General features: G+C 48.8%; 1 protein-coding gene across 1 annotated transcript in view; it reads left to right on the forward strand.

Annotated features, from left to right (window-relative positions):
- LOC137308897 (scavenger receptor cysteine-rich type 1 protein M130-like) overlaps nucleotides 1-20265 on the forward strand; it is a 73845-nt gene that overhangs the window by 28886 nt on the left and 24694 nt on the right. Inside the window, exons 8-14 of the mRNA XM_067977334.1 lie at nucleotides 325-639; nucleotides 4908-5213; nucleotides 7507-7806; nucleotides 9000-9314; nucleotides 11568-11873; nucleotides 13307-13612; nucleotides 17592-17894. Coding sequence (XP_067833435.1) covers nucleotides 325-639; nucleotides 4908-5213; nucleotides 7507-7806; nucleotides 9000-9314; nucleotides 11568-11873; nucleotides 13307-13612; nucleotides 17592-17894 — 2151 coding nt within the window. The remainder of the gene's footprint in view (nucleotides 1-324; nucleotides 640-4907; nucleotides 5214-7506; nucleotides 7807-8999; nucleotides 9315-11567; nucleotides 11874-13306; nucleotides 13613-17591; nucleotides 17895-20265) is intronic.

Below are 20265 nucleotides of genomic sequence, written 5' to 3' on the forward strand. Positions count from 1 at the left end.
GTGATGGTTTCTCTCAGCCGTTTGATTCAAGCTGCAGGAATCACCTTTATTTGGCATTTTGTTCCTTCTTTTCCGAAATAGCGCGCGCGTCTCAAATATTCCACGGGAATGGGCGCAAAGCGGGCGGGAGCGCATTGGCCGCCCGTTATCGGCACGGCCCGATATTGGGTCCCATTGACTGAAATGGGCGCAAAACAGGCGGCCAATGAGATACCGAAACCACTTAGCGCGTGCGCCCTGGCCGAATTTCTCCAACCCGTCCCTCCGCGCCACGCGCAAAACGCCCGCCCTCGCTGCTTTCACACTTGCAAACCTCTCTTTCAGATGACGTGCAGCTCAGGCTCGCGAACAAAGATAGCGACTGCTCTGGGATGGTGGAGATCTACTACAACGGGACTTGGGGACGAGTCTGCGGAGACCGGTGGAACATCGCGGAAGCGCAGGTCGTCTGCAGGCAGCTCGGCTGCGGTTTCGTCAAGAGCACCTCGCGCGGCGATCGCTCTCCCACCGGGCGCGCGGCCGCTCGGCTGAACCACGTCCACTGTCAGGGGACGGAGACGCTTTTGTGGAAGTGTTACTCGTTCACCTGGGCCGAAATATCGTGCTTCAGTTCCTTCAGAGCGGAAGTGACTTGTTCAGGTAAAGGTCGGGGGAGATGTGCAAAGAGTGCAAACCACCGGATATTTTAGCAGCGAAACAACACAGGGGCCAAAGTCCATCCAGTTCACCTTCTGCCGTCCTGGTAGGCTCAAGGTGCAATGATAAAGGAACCGTTGACAATATACTCACATTTATGCACCTGAGCAGGGATATCTTCAATTCAAACAATGTGCAACCTCCACTTCTTAAAGTCTACGCACTTCAGGAGTCTTTAGGAGCAGAAATTAAACATTCAGCCTCTCTCATTCCAACAAACATTCAGGCGTAGCAAGCAGTTAGGAAGGCGAATGGTATGTTGGCTTTCATTGCAAGAGGATTTGAGTACAGGAGCAGGGATGTCTTACTGCAGTTATACAGGGCCTTGGTGAGACCACATCTGGAGTATTGTGTGCAGTTTTGGTCTCCTTATCTGAGGAAGGATGTCCTTGCCATGGAGGGAGTGCAGCGAAGGTTCACCAGACTGATTCCTGGGATGGCAGGGGCTGTCGTATGAGGAGAGATTGGGTCGACTCGGCCTGTATTCACTCGAGTTTAGAAGAATGAGAGGGGATCTCATCGAAACGTATAAAATTCTGACGGGGCTCGACAGACTGGACGCAGGGAGGATGTTTCCCCTGGCTGGGAAGGGTCCAGAACGAGGGGTCACAGTCTCAGGATACGGGGGGTAGGACATTTAGGAGTGAGATGAGGAGAAATTTCTTCACTCAGAGGGTGGTGAACCTGTGGAATTCTCTACCACAGAAGGCAGTGGAGGCCAAGTCACTGAATATATTTAAGAAGGAGCTGGATAGATTTCTAGACGCAAAAGGCATCAAGGGGTACGGGGAGAGAGAGCGGGAATATGGTATTGAGATAGAGGATCAGACATGATCATATTGAATGGTAGAGCAGGCTCGAAGGGCCGAATGGCCTACTCCTGCTCCTATTTTCTATGTTTCTAACATCTTTACCCAGGGATATGGGCCAAGTGCAGGAAATTGGGACGAGCTTAGTGGTATAAACTGGGCGACATGGACATGTTGGGCCGAAGGGCCTGTTTCCATGTTGTAACTTCTATGATTCTATGATTCTATCTTTGTCCTTCACATGTGCTTAGAACTTAATTTGCGAATGCTGTAACCCATTTGCATCATTACCCTCAGTCAAAATATTATATTTTCCATTCGCCAAACTGTACAATAATTCGGGCTGGCCTCTTAAGCAGTTATAACCGGTCACTCTATTTGACATTTTATGATTCAGTTAAACATTTCTAATGAAGGTTTCGTAGAATTGTCCATGACAATACACGGACTGCCTTCTGAATCATCCTGCATCTTCAGCCGACTGTACTATATTATACTATACTATATTACATTAGACTGTACCCTGCTATACTATACCATACTCTACGATACTATGCTATACGACACTATACCATATCACATTTTTTTTTATTCGTTCATGGGATGTGGGCGTCGCTGGCGAGGCCGGCATTTATTGCCCGTCCCTAATTGCCCCTTGAGAAGGTGGAGGTGAGCCGCCTTCTTGAACCGCTGCAGTCCGTGAGGTGAAGGTTCTCCCACAGTGCTGTTAGGAAGGGAGTTCCAGGATTTTGACCCAGTGACGATGAAGGGACGGCCGATATATTTCCAAGTCGGGATGGTGTGTGACTTGGAGGGGAACGTGCAGCTGGTGTTGTCCCCATGTGCCTGCTGCTCTTGTCCTTCTAGGTGGGAGAGGTCGCGGGTTTGGGAGGTGCTGTCGAAGAAGCCTTGGCGAGTTGCTGCAGTGCATCCTGTGGATGGTCCACACTAGTATAACGTAGTGTAATGTAGCATAGAATAGTATAGTAGAGTATAGTCTAGTCTATTGTAGTCTAGTCTGGTCTACCATAGCATATCATAGCAGAGTATTGGAGAATACTATATTATATATTGTTCAACGGCATTACCATCGCCGAATCCCCCACCATCAACATCCTGGGGGTCACCATTGACCAGAAACTTAACTGGACCAGCCATATAAATACTGTGGCTACAAGAGCAGGTCAGAGGCTGGGTATTCTGCGGCGAGTGACTCACCTCCTGACTCCCCAAAGCCTTTCCACCATCTACAAGGCACAAGTCAGGAGTGTGATGGAATACTCTCCACTTGCCTGGATGAGTGCAGCTCCAACAACACTCGAGAAGCTCGACACCATTCAGGACAAAGCAGCCCGCTTGATTGGCACCCCATCCACCACCCTAAACATTCACTCCCTTCACCACCGGCGCACCGTGGCTGCAGTGTGCACCATCCACAGGATGCACTGCACCAACTCGCCAAGGCTTCTTCGACAGCACCTCCCAAACCCGCGACCTCTCCCACCTCGAAGGACGAGGGCAGCAGGCACATGGGGACAACACCACCTGCACGTTCCCCTCCGAGTCACACACCATCCCGACTTGGAAATATATCGGCCGTCCCTTCATCGTCGCTGGGTCAAAATCCTGGAACTCCCTTCCTAACAGCACTGTGGGAGAACCGTCACCACACGGACTGCAGCGGTTCAAGAAGGCGGCTCACCACCACCTTCTCAAGGGGCAATTAGGGACGGGCAATAAATGCCGGCCTTGCCAGCGACGCCCACATCCCATGAATGAATTAAAAAAAAATTACCATACTTTACTATACTATACTATACTATACTACACTCTGTCATATGATAGACAACCTCAGGAATTCCCAAAACGCTGCACAGTCAATGAATTACTTTTGAAGTGTAGCTGTGTGAAGACTCAGCAGTTGATCTGTTTGCTGGCCAAGGAGGTGGTGCTATGCTTCAGAGCATGGACAGGTCGATGGGACTTCAGTTGTAACATTTCCTGCAAGGTGCCTATCGACAATGCAGCACCCCCTCAGTGCTGTACTGTCGTGTCAGTTGAGATTTACCATGAAGCCCCGTTGTAATCTCTGAACACACATCACCTTCTGATTCAGACACGAATGCTGCAATTAAGCCATCGCTCTTGCATGTTAAGCTTATCCAGTCGTAGGTTAATTTTAGCTAAAATCTTGACTTCATCGCCGGGAAAAAAAGTTCTCCAGATGACAAAGCAATGGAACGCATTGCCTGAAAGGGCGGTGGAAGCAGATTCAATTGTAACTTTCAAAAGTGAATTGAATGTATTCGAAGAGGAATAAAAACACAGACCTTGGGGGTAAGAGCCCAGAAGTGGGGTTAATTAGACCATTCCTTCAAAGAGTAGGACAGGCTAAACGACTTCCTTCTGTGGTTCATGATTCTATAATCCAATCAAGGGATATGAATCAAAGGAAATGAAATAGATTTGAGGTGAAGATATAATTGAATGTCATAGGAACATAGGAACAGGAGGAGGCCATTCAGCCCCTCGTCCCCGATCCGCCATTCGATAAGATCATGGCTGATCTGTGATCTAACTCCATATACCTGCCTTTGGCCCATATCCCTTCATACCCTTTGGTTGCCAAAAAGCTATCTATCTCAGATTTAAATTTAGCAATTGAGCTAGTATCAATTGCCGTTTGCGGAAGAGAGTTCCAAACTTCTACCACCCTTTGTGTGTAGAAATGTTTTCTAATCTCGCTCCTGAAAGGTCTGGCTCTAATTTTTAGACTGTGCCCCCTACTCCTAGAATCCCCAACCAGCGGAAATAGTTTCTCTCTATCCACCCTATCCGTTCCCCTTAATATCTGATAAACTTCGATCAGATCACCCCTTAACCTTCGAAACTCCGGAGAATACAACCCCCAATTTGTGTAATCTCTCCTCGTAACTTAACCCTTGAAGTCCGGGTATCATTCCAGTAAACCTACGCTGCACTCCCTCCAAGGCCAATATGTCCTTCCGAAGGTGCGGTGCCCAGAACTGCTCACAGTGCTCCAGGTGCGGTCTAACCAGGGTTTTGTATGGCAGCCTGGAGCAAGATTAATGACACTTCCGTTCCCTTTGGAAAACGAACTATATTTAACAAGCGACTGATCGCAATACCGTTGGCACCATTAAATAAAACCCGGATAAATGTCAGTTGAGAACCAGGGTTATGGGGTGGCGTTCTGGAATTTGCTTTTATAGCGATCGAGACTAGTGTCCCACTCAGGAGGCATCAACAGGTGGATTGCCGTTAGGGGAACGATGCATTGATGACTTCCATCTTCCAATGTGTTGATATAGGCATAAGTTGACATGATTTCATCTGTTCACCTTTGACGTTTGACGCCATATTTAATTTTTTCTCCCTCAGATCAACCCTTCAAACCAGTCATTTCTATGTTTCGCTTGCCGAGTGTTTTCATGCGGGGTGAGAACGTCACAGTGCAGTGTCAGTTCCCTGCTTTCTACGTCGGCAGCCAGATGTTCCTGCACAGAGTCGGGGAGAAAAATGCACTTTTGTCCATGCCGGTGTTGGAGAACGAAAACTCGGTGAACTTCACCATTATAAATATCCAAAGCAAGCAAACCGGGAACTACACCTGCAGCTATGATATGGACATATCAGAACTGATTTTCAATTCGGAACACAGCGACCCTAAGATGATCACTGTTAAAGGTTAGGACCGTGAGGCTTTTTGTTTTATTCGTTCATGGGATGTGGGCGTCGCTGGCGAGGCCGGCATTTATTGCCCCATCCCTGATTGCCCCTTGAGAAGGTGGCGGTGAGCCGCCTTCTTGAACCGCTGCAGTCCGTGTGGTGAAGGTTCTCCCACAGTGCTGTTAGGAAGGGAGTTCCAGGATTTTGACCCAGCGACGATGAAGGAACGGCCGATATATTTCCAAGTCGGGATGGTGTGTGACTTGGAGGGGAACGTGCAGGTGGTGTTGTCCCCATGTGCCTGCTGCCCTTGTCCTTCTAGGTGGGAGAGGTCGCGGGTTTGGGAGGTGCTGTCGAAGAAGCCTTGGCGAGTTGCTGCAGTGCATCCTGTGGATGGTCCACACTGCAGCCACGGTGCGCCGGTGGTGAAGGGAGTGAATGTTTAGGGTGGTGGATGGGGTGCCAATCAAGCAGGCTGCTCTGCCCTGGATGGTGTCGAGCTTCTCGAGTGTTGTTGGAGCTGCACTCATCCAGGCAAGTGGAGAGTATTCCATCACACTCCTGACTTGTGCCTTGTAGATGGTGGAAAGGCTTTGGGGAGTTAGGAGGTGAGACTGAAACATATGGAGCAATTTTAACCTATCCTGTCTGTCATGATACTGATGAGATTGGGCGCAGCCCTGGTTTATACACTGCACCCGATTTTACACTCCATTAAAGTCAATGGAGTGTACTGTTGGGCGAGGTGCAAATTCTGTGTTGCCATGTGTTTTCTGACGGACGTGTTCGGTTAATAGTACCAGGGTTGTCTTCAGGAGAAGAATTGTGACCCTACGATAATATTTAGGAACACAGGAACAGGAGTAGGCCATTCAGCCCCTCGAGCCTGCTCCGCCATTTGATAAGATCATGGCTGATCTGTGATCTAACTCCATATACCTGCCTTTGGCCCATATCCCTTAATACCTTTGGTTGCCAAAAAGCTACCTATCTCAGATTTAAATTTAGCAATTGAGCTAGCATCAATTGCCATTTGCGGAAGAGAGTTCCAAACTTCTACCACCCTTTGTGTGTAGAAATGTTTTCTGATCTCGCTCCTGAAAGGTCTGGCTCTAATTTTTAGACTGTGCCCCCTACTCCTAGAATCCCCAACCAGCAGAAATAGTTTCTCTCTATCCACCCTATCTGTTCCCCTTAATATCTTATAAGCTTCGATCAGATCACCCCTTAACCTTCGAAACTCTAGAGAATACAACCCCAATTTGTGTAATCTCTCCTTGTAACTTAACCCTTGAAGTCCGGGTATCATTCTAGTAAACCTACGCTGCACTCCCTCCAAGGCCAATATGTCCTTCCGAAGGTGCGGTGCCCAGAACTGCTCACAGTACTCCAGGTGCGGTCTAACCAGGGTTTTGTGTAGCTGCCGCATAACTTCTGCCCCCTTGTACTCCAGTCCTCGAGATATAAAGGCCAGCATTCCATTAGCCTTATTGATTATTTTCTGCACTTGTTCATGACACTTCAACGATCGATGTACCTGAACCCCTGAGTCCCTTTGGACATCCACTGTTTTTAACTTTTTACCATTTAGAAAGTCCCCTGTTCTATCCTTTTTTGATCCAAAGTGGATGACCTCACATTTGCCTACATTGAATTCCATTAGCCAGAGTTTTGCCCATTCACCTAATCTATCAATATCCCTTTGTAATTTTATGTTTCCATCGACACTGCTTACAATGCCACCAATCTTTGTGTCATCGGCAAACTTAGATATGAGACTTTCTATGCCTTCATCTAAGTCGCTAATAAATATTGTGAATAATTGAGGCCCCAAGACAGATCCCTGCGGGACTCCACTAGTCACATCCTGCCAATGTGAGCACCTTCCCATTATCCCTACTCTCTGTCGCCTTTCGCTCAGCCAACTTCCTAACCAAGTCCGTACTTTTCCCTCGATTCCATGGGCTTCTATCTTAGCTAACAGTCTCTTATGTGGGACCTTATCAAATGCCTTCTGGAAGTCCACATCTCAGTCGCTTAGATTATTTGGCACAAATTAATGCATGTTTGAAATGGGAACGAAGGCTGTAGAGGGTCATTTGAACTTTTGTCACCTGGATGGTATCAAATCCGTTTTAGAGTCCGGTTTTCGTCTGGCGCCAAAGGACCAAATTTTCATTTGCCTTCCTCCATCTTTCCTTGTGGCGTTTATGTATGTTGCACAGTCATATAAAAAAACCCCTTTCTCGATAATTTAACGTTCTGGCACCAGCCGATGCTTCCAGGTAAATGATATTTCATCACTTCCTAGACGAACCACCAGAGCCACTGATATCCTTGGTGAAGACACCCTCGCAGTTCCTCCCGGGTCAAATTATCAGGCTGGAATGCACAGCCCCAAAATACTTCTTGGTCTTCACGTACCACTTGTACAAGGAGAGCAGCTGCATCCGTTCCGAGCCTGCTGTCGTTCAGGATCAGCCCGCGGCGTTTGAAGTCAAGGTTGAAAGCAAGAAAGACGAGGGCGAGTACATGTGTGGCTATGAAATGCGCACATCTGGGCAGCTGTATAACTCATCGCTCAGCGACCCTCTGAAGGTGACTGTAATCGGTAAGTGCAGACGCCCGTAAATGTTTATTTTTGCACAAGTGAAGAAAAAAGGGGCACGGGGAGAGAGCGGGAATATGGTGTTGAGATAGAGGATCAGCCATGATCGTATCGAATGGCGGGGCAGGCTCGAAGGGCCGAATGGCCTGCTCCTGCTCCTGTTTTCCATGTTTCGATATATCTCCGTCGTCTCCCATCAATGGGTGAGGGAGCTCGATTCCTATCAACAGAGCAGGACTGTTGTGTGCTGCATGGAGGGAAAGTAGAGAGTGAGGAGGACATACAAAACCTACAAGGGGATATCGACAGGCTGGGTGAGTGGGCGGAGATTTGGCAGATGCAATACAATATTGGAAAATGTGAGGTTATGCACTTTGGCAGGAAAAAACAGAGAGCAAGTTATTATCTTAATGGCGAGAAACTGGAAAGTACTGCAGTACAAAGGGATCTGGGGGTCCTAGTGCAAGAAAATCAAAAAGTTAGTATGCAGGTGCAGCAGGTGATCAAGAAGGCAAACAGAATGTTGGCTTTTATTGCTCGGGGGATCGAATATAAAAACAGGGAGGTATTGCTGCAGTTATATAAGGTATTGGTGAGACCGCACCTGGAATACTGCATACAGTTTTGGTGTCCATACTTGAGAAAAGACATACTTGCTCTCGAGGCAGTACAAAGAAGGTTCACTCGGTTAATCCCGGGGATGAGGGGGTGGACATATGAGGAGAGGTTGAGTAGATTGGGACTCTACTCATTGGAGTTCAGAAGAATGAGAGGCGATCTTATTGAAACATATAAGATTGTGAAGGGGCTTGATCGGGTGGATGCGGTAAGGATGTTCCCAAGGATGGGTGAAACTAGAACTAGGGGGCATAATCTTAGAATAAGGGGCTGCTCTTTCAAAACTGAGATGAGGAGAAACTTCTTCACTCAGAGGGTAGTAGGTCTGTGGAATTTGCTGCCCCAGGAAGCTACATCATTAAATAAATTTAAAACAGAAATAGACAGTTCCCTAGAAGTAAAGGGAATTAGGGGTTACGGGGAGCGGGCAGGAAATTGGACATGAATTTAGATTTGAGGTTAGGATCAGATCAGCCATGATCTTATTGAATGGCGGAGCAGGCTCGAGGGGCCGATTGGCCTACTCCTGCTCCTATTTCTTACGTTCTTATTTGATGCTCTCTTGTGATATTACGCAGATGATTTGAAGCTGAGACTTGTTGACGGGCCAGATCCATGTTCTGGAAGGATGGAAGGTTACGCAAATGGCACCTGGGGGACAGTTTGCGACTACCAGTGGGACTTGCCAGATGCCGAGGTGGTCTGCAGGCAGCTGCGTTGTGGATTCGTTCAGTCGGCGACTCGCAGCGGATATTTCGGGGAAGGGACTGGTCCCGTGTGGGGCAGTAACGTTCAGTGCAATGGCACAGAGCCGTACCTGTGGGTCTGTCCTTTCGAGCACGCCAACCAGCGCTCGTGCCCCATGACGAACGACGCTGGAGTCATTTGTTCAGGTGGGAGCGTGCTCGGAGTCTTCGAGTGCCATCGATGAGTTGCGGCTTTCTGTTATTTTGCGTCCCTTTGAAATATGCTTGAGTACAAGGACTGCAACGTTAACTATGGGTCGTTGCGTTGACAGGGTGGGTGGAATTAGGCTTAGTGGCCGATGCAAAACGGGCGGGTACATCGGAACGTAAGAAATAGGAGCAGGAGTAGGCCGTTCGGCCCCTCGAGCCTGCTCCGCCATTCAATCAGATCCCGCCCGCTCCCCATATCCTTTGATTCCCCGAGAGTCTAAAAATCTATCCATCTCAGCCTTGAATATACTCAACGACTGAGCATCCACAGCCCTCTGGGGTAGAGAATTCCAAAGATTCACAACCCTCTGAGTGAAGAAATTCCTCCTCATCTCAGTCTTGAATGGCCGACCCCTTATCCTGAGACTATGCCCCCTCGTTCTAGACTCTCCAGCCAGGGGGAAACAGCCTCTCAGCATCTACCCTGTTAAACCCCCTCAGAATCTTATATGTTTCAATGTGATCACCTCTCATTCTTCGAAACTCCAGAGAGTATCGGCCCATTCTACTCAACCTCTCCTCATAGGACAACCCTCTCCTCCCAGGAATCAATCTAGTGAACCTTCATTGCACCGCCTCTAAGGCAAGTATCTCCTTCCTTAGATAAGGAGACCAAAACTGTACACAGTACTCCAGGTGAGGTCTCACCAAAGCCCTGGACAATTGCAGCAAGACTTCCTCACTCTTGTACTCCAACCCCCTACAATAAAGTCCAACATTCCATTTGATTTCCTAATTGCTTGCTGTACCTCCATGTTAACTTTTTGTGTTTCTTGTACGAGGACACCCAAATCCCTCTGAACACCAACATTTAATAGTTTCTCACCATTTAAAAATATTCTGTTTTTCTATTCTTCCTACCAAAGTGAATAACCTCACATTTCCCCACATTATACTCCATCTGCCACCTTCTTACCCACTCACTTAACCTGTCTATATCCCTTTGCAGACTCTGTGTCCTCCTCACAGCTTACTTTCCCACCTAGCTTTGTATCATCAGCAAACTTGGATACATTACACTCGGTCCCTTCATCTCCGTCATTAATATCGATTGTAAATAGCTGAGGCCCAAGCACTGATCCTTGCGGCACCCCACTAGTTACATCCTGCCAACCTGAGAATGACCCGTTTATTCCTACTCTCTGTTTTCTCTCCTTTAACCAATCCTCTATCCATGCTAATATATTACCCCCAACTCCATGAGCCCTAATCTTGTGTAACAACTTTTAATGTGGCACCTTATCAAATGCCTTTTGAAAATCCAAATATACTACATCCACTGGTTCCCCCTTATCTACCCTACTAGTTACATCCTCAAAGAACTCTAATAAATTTGTTAAACACGATTTCCCTTTCATAAAACCATGTTGACTCTGCCTAATCATATTATGATTTTCTAAGTGCCCTGTTACCACTTCCTTAATAATGGATTCCAGCATTTTCCCAATGACCGATGTCAGGCTAACTGGCCTGTAATTCCCTGTTTTCTTTCTCCCTCCTTTCTTGAATAGTCGGGTCACATCTATAAATATAGATCTGCTTGACCCTATGTCAATTTGCACGTGGCTGAGATAGTAATCCAGAGATTATTACCTTTGAGGTTCTGATTGTCGATTTGGACCCTAGCTCCTCAAACTCCCTCAGCAGAACCTCATTATCAGTTCCGCCTATGTCATCGGTTCCTACATGGACCACGACTACTGGATCCTCCCCCTTATGCTCCAAGTTCTTTTCCGAATTTCTCCGCCAAGGTTCAAACGAAGATCCCTTCAAGGAGTTGCCTTTATAGACGCCGTCAAAATGTTCCCACACATATCCACCAGAGTCGAATATATCTCAAGCTGGGCGCCCTGCTCCACATCCAATGCGGCTCTCACTGACGGCTTGCCCGGTGTAACGTCAGATTAGATATGGGTGGAGACACCTGGGTTCAGGTCTGTTGACGTCAAAGGAATGGAAAATCGCCTAGTTTACTTCCACCAATTTCACGCCCTGACTGCTTTATTCCCTTTTACCGGGACTTACGCTGCGTTTCTTTTAGCCGACTCCTGCCTCCACTCGCCCTTAAGAACCAACCAGGGACACTCGCTGTCAGGCAATCTTGTCGTTCGCTCGGTATCCCAGACAGTCAAAGGGCCATTGCCATATCCGATCCCGTGCGCTGGATAATCGTCGTTTACCTTCTTTCAGATCAGCCACTGAAGCCACAGATTAATATATGGAGGGCACTTGTTAAATACTCGCAAGGAGAAAACATCAGCATCGAATGCTCCTCGCCATCGTTCTACACCGGTGCCATATTCTTCCTGTATAAAGTCAGCGAGCCCACCTACATAAAATCTCTGAAGGCGTCAGCTACGTCCAACAGCGCCAAGTTCACCATGTTCGATATAAACACCGCTCACGAAGGCTACTACAGATGCACCTACCAACTGGAAAGGGACGGAAGGAATCACACCTCACTGCAGAGCGAACAAGTGAGGGTCATCGTGATAGGTAATTCCACTCCTGAAACGCTCGTGGCTGCGGGGGGGGCGGGCGGGCGGGCCTCGGGAAGCCAGAGGATGGCAGATTTGAGATCATTGGCGAAAGGACGAGAGGGGGTGATGAGATTTCCTTAACGCACGGGCACCTGTTTTGTTCTGGAATGCACTGCCATGAAAGGATGGCAATTGTAAACAATTTTACAACACCAAGTTATAGTCCAGCAATTTTATTTTAAATTCACAAGCTTTCGGAGATTTTCTCCTTCCTCAGGCAAATGTTTGCCTGAGGAAGGAGAAAATCTCCGAAAGCTTGTGAATTTAAAATAAAATTGCTGGACTATAACTTGGTGTTGTAAAATTGTTTACAAATGAAAGGATGGGAGGAAGAGATCAAAAGGGCCGTGAAGGGAAACCGGGGAATTAGATGGGACTTTCAAAGAGCCAGTACAGGCACAATGGTCTGAATGGCCACCTTCTATGACCTGTCTGAAAGGGATGTTTACACCTTTCTTTCTTTTACTGATTGTGTTTCTTTTCTGTCTTTGACTTGGTAGGACACGGCTCCAAAGAAAGTCTGGATTATTTCTTCATTTGAATGAATTCAGTAATATGTAGATACTTAGCTCCGAGAGCAGGTCAGAGGCTGGGTATTCTGCGGCGAGTGACTCACCTCCTGACTCCCCAAAGCCTTTCCACCATCTACAAGGCACAAGTCAGGAGTGTGATGGAATACTCTCCACTTGCCTGGATGAGTGCAGCTCCAACAACGCTCAAGAAGCTCGACACCATCCAGGGCAAAGCAGCCCGCTTGATTGGCACCCCATCCACCACCCTAAACATTCACTCCCTTCACCACCGGCGCACCGTGGCTGCAGTGTGGACCATCCACAGGATGCACTGCAGCAACTCGCCAAGGCTTCTTCGACAGCACCTCCCAAACCCGCGACCTCTCCCACCGAGAAAGACAAGGGCAGCAGGCACATGGGAACAACACCACCTGCACGTTCCCCTCCAAGTCACACACCATCCCGACTTGGAAATATATCGGCCGTTCCTTCATCATCGCTGGGTCAAAATCCTGGAACTCCCTTCCTAACAGCACTGTGGGAGAACCTTCACCACACGGACTGCAGCGGTTCAAGAAGGCGGCTCACCACCACCTTCTCAAGGGGCAATTAGGGATGGGCAATAAATGCCGGCCTCGCCAGCGACGCCCACATCCCATGAGCGAATAAAGAATGCTAAGCCCACGATGGCAAAAGGAATAGAAGGATATGTTGATAGGGTGAGATGAAGTAAGGTGGGAGAAAGCTCGTGAACCATCATAGTCCTGTTGGGCCGAATGGCCTGTTTCTGTGCAGTAAATACTATATAATACTCTGTAAATACTATGTATTGGACACTGATTGAGCAAGATAAAAATGTGTAATGATATATTTTCAGATAAACCACCAAAACCAACCATTGAGCTGTTGAGACCAACTGGTGTATTTTCGATTGGCGAGACTGCAAGTGTCCGGTGTTCAGCCCACAATGCATACACCGGTGTGATTTTTGTACTGTCGAAAGTTTTAAACAGTGCCTACATCACGTCCGCCGTTGCAAAGACAGCAGGTTTCTCAACTGTCCTTACCATCAAAGACTTAAGATCGAAAGACGAGGGAGATTACATTTGCCTGTATCAAATAAAGAGATCGGGGAGACTATTCAACTCAACACAGAGTGAACGCAGGAAGTTACTTGTGTCAGGTGAGTGTCTTACGTCTCGACAGACGCGAGCAGCTATGAGCAACAATGATAACTGGCTGGGGGTTGCAGGGAGAACGTCAAAGCCTTGGAGAGGGTGCAAAGGAGGTCTACCAGAAAAATACCGGGGCTGTGGGACTTCTCCAGTTGCGCGGCCAGACTGGAGAAGGTGCGTTTGGTCTCGATGGAGACGAGAAGGTTCAAGGGGGATTTATCGGAATGGTACCAGGGATGAGAATCTTCAGTCACGTGGGGAGACTGGAGAAGCTGGGATTGTTCTCCTCGGAACAGAGAAGGTTGAGGGGAGATTTAATTGGGGTGCTCGAACTCATGAAGGATTTTGATGGAGTGAATGTGGAGATGTTGTTTCCAATGGGTCGAAGGGTTGGTGACCAGAGGACACCGACTTAAGGTGATCGGCAAAAGAACCAGAGGGGAGAGGAGGAGATTTGTTTTAAGGTAATAAGTTGTTCTGATCTATAGTGCGCTGCCTGTAAGGGTGTATGAAGCAGATTCAATAATAACTACCAGAAGGTTGTATACTTGAAGAGAGACAATTTAAAGGTCAAGGGGGAAAGAGTCGGGAGTGGGAGGAATTGGAGAGCTCTTTCAAGGAGCCAGCACAGGCACGATGGGCTGAATGGGCAGGGTGCACTGCAGCAACTCGCCAAGGCTTCTTCGACAGCACCTCCCAAACCCGCGACCTCTCACACCGAGAAGGACAAGGGCAGCAGGCACATGGGGACAACACCACCCGCACGTTCCCCTCCGAGTCACACACCATCCCGACTTGGAAATATATCGGCCGTTCCCTCATCGTCGCTGGGTCAAAATCCTGGAACTCCCTTCCCAACGGCACTGTGGGAGAACCTTCACCACACGGACTGCAGCGGTTCAAGAAGGCGGCTCACCACCACCTTCTCAAGGGGCAATTAGGGATGGGCAATAAATGCCGGCCTCGCCAGCGACGCCCGCATCCCATGAACGAATGAAGAAAAAAGTTACTGAAAGCAATGTTGGGTCCAGAAGTTCCAAACGACATGCCTTACATCATTTGGTGAAACACGGAGGGAACAGATGGTCTTCCAGGTCACAATTGGACCAATGAAAATGAATAGTTATTTTGGGGTTACAAACATTCATCTTGTTCCATCAACTGAAGTAATAATCTCTCCATTTCACCTGAATAGCGAAATTCCGATTGATAAAATAAACCTTTCGGAGTGGTTTTGTCTGGTCTGACCTACAAACACCCAACCGCCAAGCCCACCGCTGAAAAGCATAAGTTTGGAAGTTTAATGTCAGTGGGAAATTTACGCATTTTGTTTCTTGCTCAGTGAGGCTCGCTGTCGAAACAATCTTTAAATAATGACACCAGGTTATGGGGAACGGTGAGTTGTGCAGATGGGAGGAGGAAGTTACAAAGGGACTCATTCAGAGTGACCAACTGCAGATGAGCAAAGGGGATGTGAGTGTGCAGGTACTGAACGCCAGTGCATTGACGCCGAAAGTAATCAAAATAGTGAACGGGATAGCAAGAATAAACCAGTCTTAAACATGCAGCTCCTCTCATGACATCAGGATGTCCTGTAACGCTGCTCAGTCAATTAATAAGTTTTGAACTGCGATCACTGTTATCATGTTCACCTTTAACTCAAGAGGGCACTCGCTGACCTGCGTCAGCTGCCGCTGAGAACACTTCCAAATTAAAATTCTCAATTCCAATCCCTCCATGGCCCTCGCCCCCCCTCCCTATCTCTGTAACCTCCTCCAGCCCCTACAATTCTCATCCTCCTGTTCAAATCCCTCCATGGCCCTCACTCCCCTCCCTATCTCTGTAACCTCCTCCAGCCCCTACAATTCTCATCCTCCTGTTCAAATCCCTCCATGGCCCTCGCCCCCCCTCCCTATCTCTGTAACCTCCTCCAGCCCCTACAATTCTCATCCTCCTGTTCAAATCCCTCCATGGCCCTCGCCCCCCCTCCCTATCTCTGTAACCTCCTCCAGCCCCTACAATTCTCATCCTCCTGTTCAAATCCCTCCATGACCCTCGCCCTACTCCCGATCTCTGTAACCTCCTCCAGCCCCTACAATTCTCATCCTCCTGTTCAAATCCCTCCATGGCCCTCGCCCCCCCCTCCCTATCTCTGTAACCTCCTACGACCCTCCGAGATCTCTGCGCTCCTCCAATTCTGGCCTCTTGCGTATCCCCCGATTCCCATCGCTCCACCATTGGCGGCCGTGCCTTCAGCTGCCTGGGCCCTGAGCTCTGGAATTCCCTCCCTAAACCTCTCCCCCTCTCTCTCCTCCTTTAAGACGCTCCTTAAAACCTCCCTCTTTGACCGAGCTTTTGGTCACCTGTCCCTAATATCTCCTGATGTGTCTCGGGGTCAGATTTAGTCTGTTAATCGCTCCTGGGAATCGTTCTTGGGACATTTCACTCTGTTAAAGGCGATATATAATTGCAGTTTGTAAGTCTTGTGTTGGTTGAGGGGTTGAGGGATAAATATTGGCCCCAGGACATCGGGGAGAACTCCCCCCTGCTCTTCTTCCAATAGTGGCCGTGGGATCTTTTACACCCACCCGAGAGGGGCAGACGGGGCCTTCGAAACACGGCACCTCCGACAGTGCAGCACTCCCTCATTACTGGCACCGGGGAGTGTGGGCCTGGATTATGGGGCTCGAGTCCTAGAGTATATCCATCTACCTCCGACAGTGCGGCACTCCCTCAGTACTGGCACCGGGGGAGTGTGGGCCTGGATTATGGGGCTCGAGTCCTAGAGTATATCCATCTCCCTCTGACAGTGCGGCACTCCCTCAGTACTGGCACCGGGGAGTGTGGGCCTGGATTATGGGGCTCGAGTCCTAGAGTATATCCATCTACCTCAGACAGTGCAGCACTCCCTCAGTACTGGCACCGGGGACTGTGGGCCTGGATTATGGGGCTCGAGTCCTAGAGTATATCCATCTACCTCCGACAGTGCAGCACTCCCTCAGAGCCTTGGTCTCCAATGTTTTGCGTTCAGTTCTGGGCACTGGACGTCATGAAGTTTGGTCCTAGTGGGAGTGCAATTCAGATAGTGGGAAAACGGGATGTATTTCCTTGAGTTCAGAAGTTTGAGGGGTGATCTTAATGTAGGTGTTTAAAATGATAAAAGCTTTCGATAGAGCAGAAACAGACAAACTCTTTCCTCTCGTGGGTGTTTATAGATCAATGAGTCACAACCGTAAAGTTGGAATTGGGCCATTGAGGAGTGAAATCAGAACGCATGTTTAAACCCGTCGAATTCTCGAACTGTCTCACCCCAAAGGGCTGTAGGCGTTGGGTCAATTGAATTGGGAGTTGATCTAACTGCATGACGGAACGGACTCGAAGGGCTGAATGGCCTCCTGTTCCTCCTCTGTTCCTATCAAGGGACGTGGGGAAAAAGCGGGAACAGGGTACCGAGTTGGACGATCATCCATGATCGTCTTGAATGGCGGAGCAGGCCCCGAAGGGCCTAACGGCCGACTCTTGCTCCTATTTTCTATGATTCTATGTGTTGAGACACTTAATTATCCAGTGGTGGATATGGCAGTCTAGTCGGTTAAGTTACTGGTCTCGTAATGCAGGATAATTCCAAGATGGCGCGTTCAAACGCCACCATAGCAATTAAAGAATTTGAATTCCATTTTTATCACCTGGAAATGAAATGCAGATATCATTAAACTGTTAAATTACAGTCACAACCCAACAGGTCCATCATTGTCCTTTAGGGGAGCTGTACTTAACTCCAGTTGGGTGCCAACATGGTTAAATCAATTGGCCTCTGAATGGGCCTAGCAAAGCATTCCGTTGAGTCAAATAACTACCAGTGGTTCCAGAAGAAGGCCCACCATCGGCTTGTCAGGGCAACTAGGGATGGGCAATAAATGCCCACATCCCGGGAATGCCGGAATAAAAGTTACATTGAGAACCTAACGCTTGAATTTATCTTCCCAGATGAGCTGCAGAGTCCGGATATCGTCTTACTGCGAGCGTCTGGTCAATACATACAGGGGCAGGCTGCCGACATCAAATGTTCGGCCCCAAAGGTCTACTCGATGTTGACCTTCTCCCTGTACAAAATCGGCAGCACTGCTGTCATCGTGTCCTTCGGGCCAACGTCGAACTCGAGTGTAGTTCTGACAATCCCAAACATGAAGAGCACCGATGAAGGTTCTTACAGCTGTATGTACCTGACCACCATGTCAGGCCGAAGTTACACCTCAACTCGCAGCGAATTGGTGAACATAACTTTAACACGTAAGTGCGACCGACCCAACAATAATTATCGTTACAGTTGTCAAAAATTGTTCCTGTGTTCTGACACCTTTATAAAGAATCACATTTAGACAAGTGCCAGGCAATGACCATCTCCAACATGAGAGAGTCTGACCACCTCCCCTTGACATTCAACGGCATTACCATCGCCGAATCCCCCACCATCAACATCCTGGGGGTCACCATTGACCAGAAACTGAACTGGACCAGCCACATAAATACTGTGGCTACAAGAGCAGGTCAGAGGCTGGGTATTCTGTGGCGAGTGACTCACCTCCTGACTCCCCAAAGCCTTTCCACCATCTACAAGGCACAAGTCAGGAGTGTGATGGAATACTCTCCACTTGCCTGGATGAGTGCAGCTCCAACAACACTCGAGAAGCTCGACACCATCCAGGACAAAGCAGCCCGCTTGATTGGCACCCCATCCACCACCCTAAACATTCACTCCCTTCACCACCGGCGCACCGTGGCTGCAGTGTGGACCATCCACAGGATGCACTGCAGCAACTCGCCAAGGCTTCTTCGACAGCACCTCCCAAACCCGCGACCTCTCCCACCGAGAAGGACAAGAGCAGCAGGCACATGGGAACAACACCACCTGCACGTTCCCCTCCAAGTCACGCACCATCCCGACTTGGAAATATATCGGCCGTTCCTTCATCGTCGCTGGGTCAAAATCCTGGAACTCCCTTCCTAACAGCACTGTGGGAGAACCTTCACCACACGGACTGCAGCGGTTCAAGAAGGCGGCTCACCACCACCTTCTCAAGGGGCAATTAGGGATGGGCAATGAATGCCGGCCTCGCCAGCGACGCCCACACCCCATGAACGAATAATAAAAAAAGATTTGAAATGTGCGGCTCTTCTACTGACCCTGCTCGTGATTTTCTCGCACATGAACGCTGCGGCGAATACAGCAGGTCAGAGGCTGGGTATTCGGTGATGATTGGCCCACCAGATGACTTACCGATGTCTCTCCACCATCTACAAGGCACAAGTCAAGAGTGTGTTGGAATGGTCTCCATCCGCCTGGATGGGAGCAACTCCAACAACACTCCACTTGATTGGCAACCCACCCACTGGATGAAATATGCACGCCCTCCGCACTAGTGTACGGTGGCTGCAGTGTGGACCATCCACAGGATGCACTGCAGCAACTCGCCAAGGCTTCTTCGACAGCACCTCCCAAACCCATGACCTCTGCCACCCAGAAGGGCAATTAGGGATGGGCAATAAATGCCCATCCCAAATAAACACCCATCCCGACTTGGACGCACATCGGCCGTTCCTTCACTGTGGCACTCACTACCTAGCAGCACTGCAGGAGCAAATTTACCACCAGCACTTCAACAAAGGCAGCCAGGGATGGGCAATAAATGCCAGCGACAAGGGCAATAACCATTTGGGGAGGGCAAACAAGGCAAAGGAGTACACAATAAATGGGAGGATACTGAGAGGTGTAGAGGGAGTGAGGGACCTTGGAGTGCATGTCCACAGATCCCTGAAGGTAGCAGGACAGGTAGATAAGGTGGTTAAGAAGGCATGGGGGATACTTTCCCTTATTAGCCGAGGCATAGAATATAAGAGCAGGGAGGTTACGCTAGAACTGTATAAAACACTAGTTAGGCCACAGCTTGAGTACTGGGTACAGTTCTGGTCACCACATTACAGGAAGGATGTGATCGCACTAGAGAGGGTGCAGAGGAGATTTACGAGGATGTTGCCAGGACTGGAGAGTTTTAGCTTCGAGGAAAGATTGGATAGGCTGGGGTTGTTTTCCTTGGAACAGAGGAGGCTGAGGGGAGATTTAATTGAGGTGCATAAAATTATGAGGGGCCTCGATAGAGTGGACAGGAAGGACCTATTTCCCTTAGCGGAGAGGTCAATAACCAGGGGGCATAGATTTAAAGTGATTGGTAGAAGGATTAGAGGGGAGCTGAGGAGAAATGTTTTCACCCAGAGGGTGGTGGGGGTCTGGAACTCACTGCCTGAGAGGGTGGGAGAGGCAGAAACCCTCAACTCATTTAAAAAATCCCTGGACGTGCACCTGAAGAGCCGTGACCCACAGGGATATGGACCGAGTGCGGGATTAGACCGGGTGGCTCATTTTCGGCCAGCACGGACACGACGGGCCGAATGGCCTCCTTCTGTGCCCTAAATCTTCAATCACTCTACGATCCTACGCCCGAGATTCAACAAATAAGACGGTTGGCTTAAGCAGCCTTGAAAGTCGGAATCTCCAGTTCAGCATTTCTCTGCAGGCGCCAAATTGCTTTCTTGAATCGTTGGGGTTAGAAATTCGACTTTAGACGGGAGCGCGAAACGAAACTGGCCGGAGGGCATCGGCCGC

The sequence above is a fragment of the Heptranchias perlo genome, unplaced genomic scaffold (genome assembly GCF_035084215.1).
Source record: "Heptranchias perlo isolate sHepPer1 unplaced genomic scaffold, sHepPer1.hap1 HAP1_SCAFFOLD_143, whole genome shotgun sequence".
NCBI classification, from domain to species: domain Eukaryota; kingdom Metazoa; phylum Chordata; class Chondrichthyes; order Hexanchiformes; family Hexanchidae; genus Heptranchias; species Heptranchias perlo.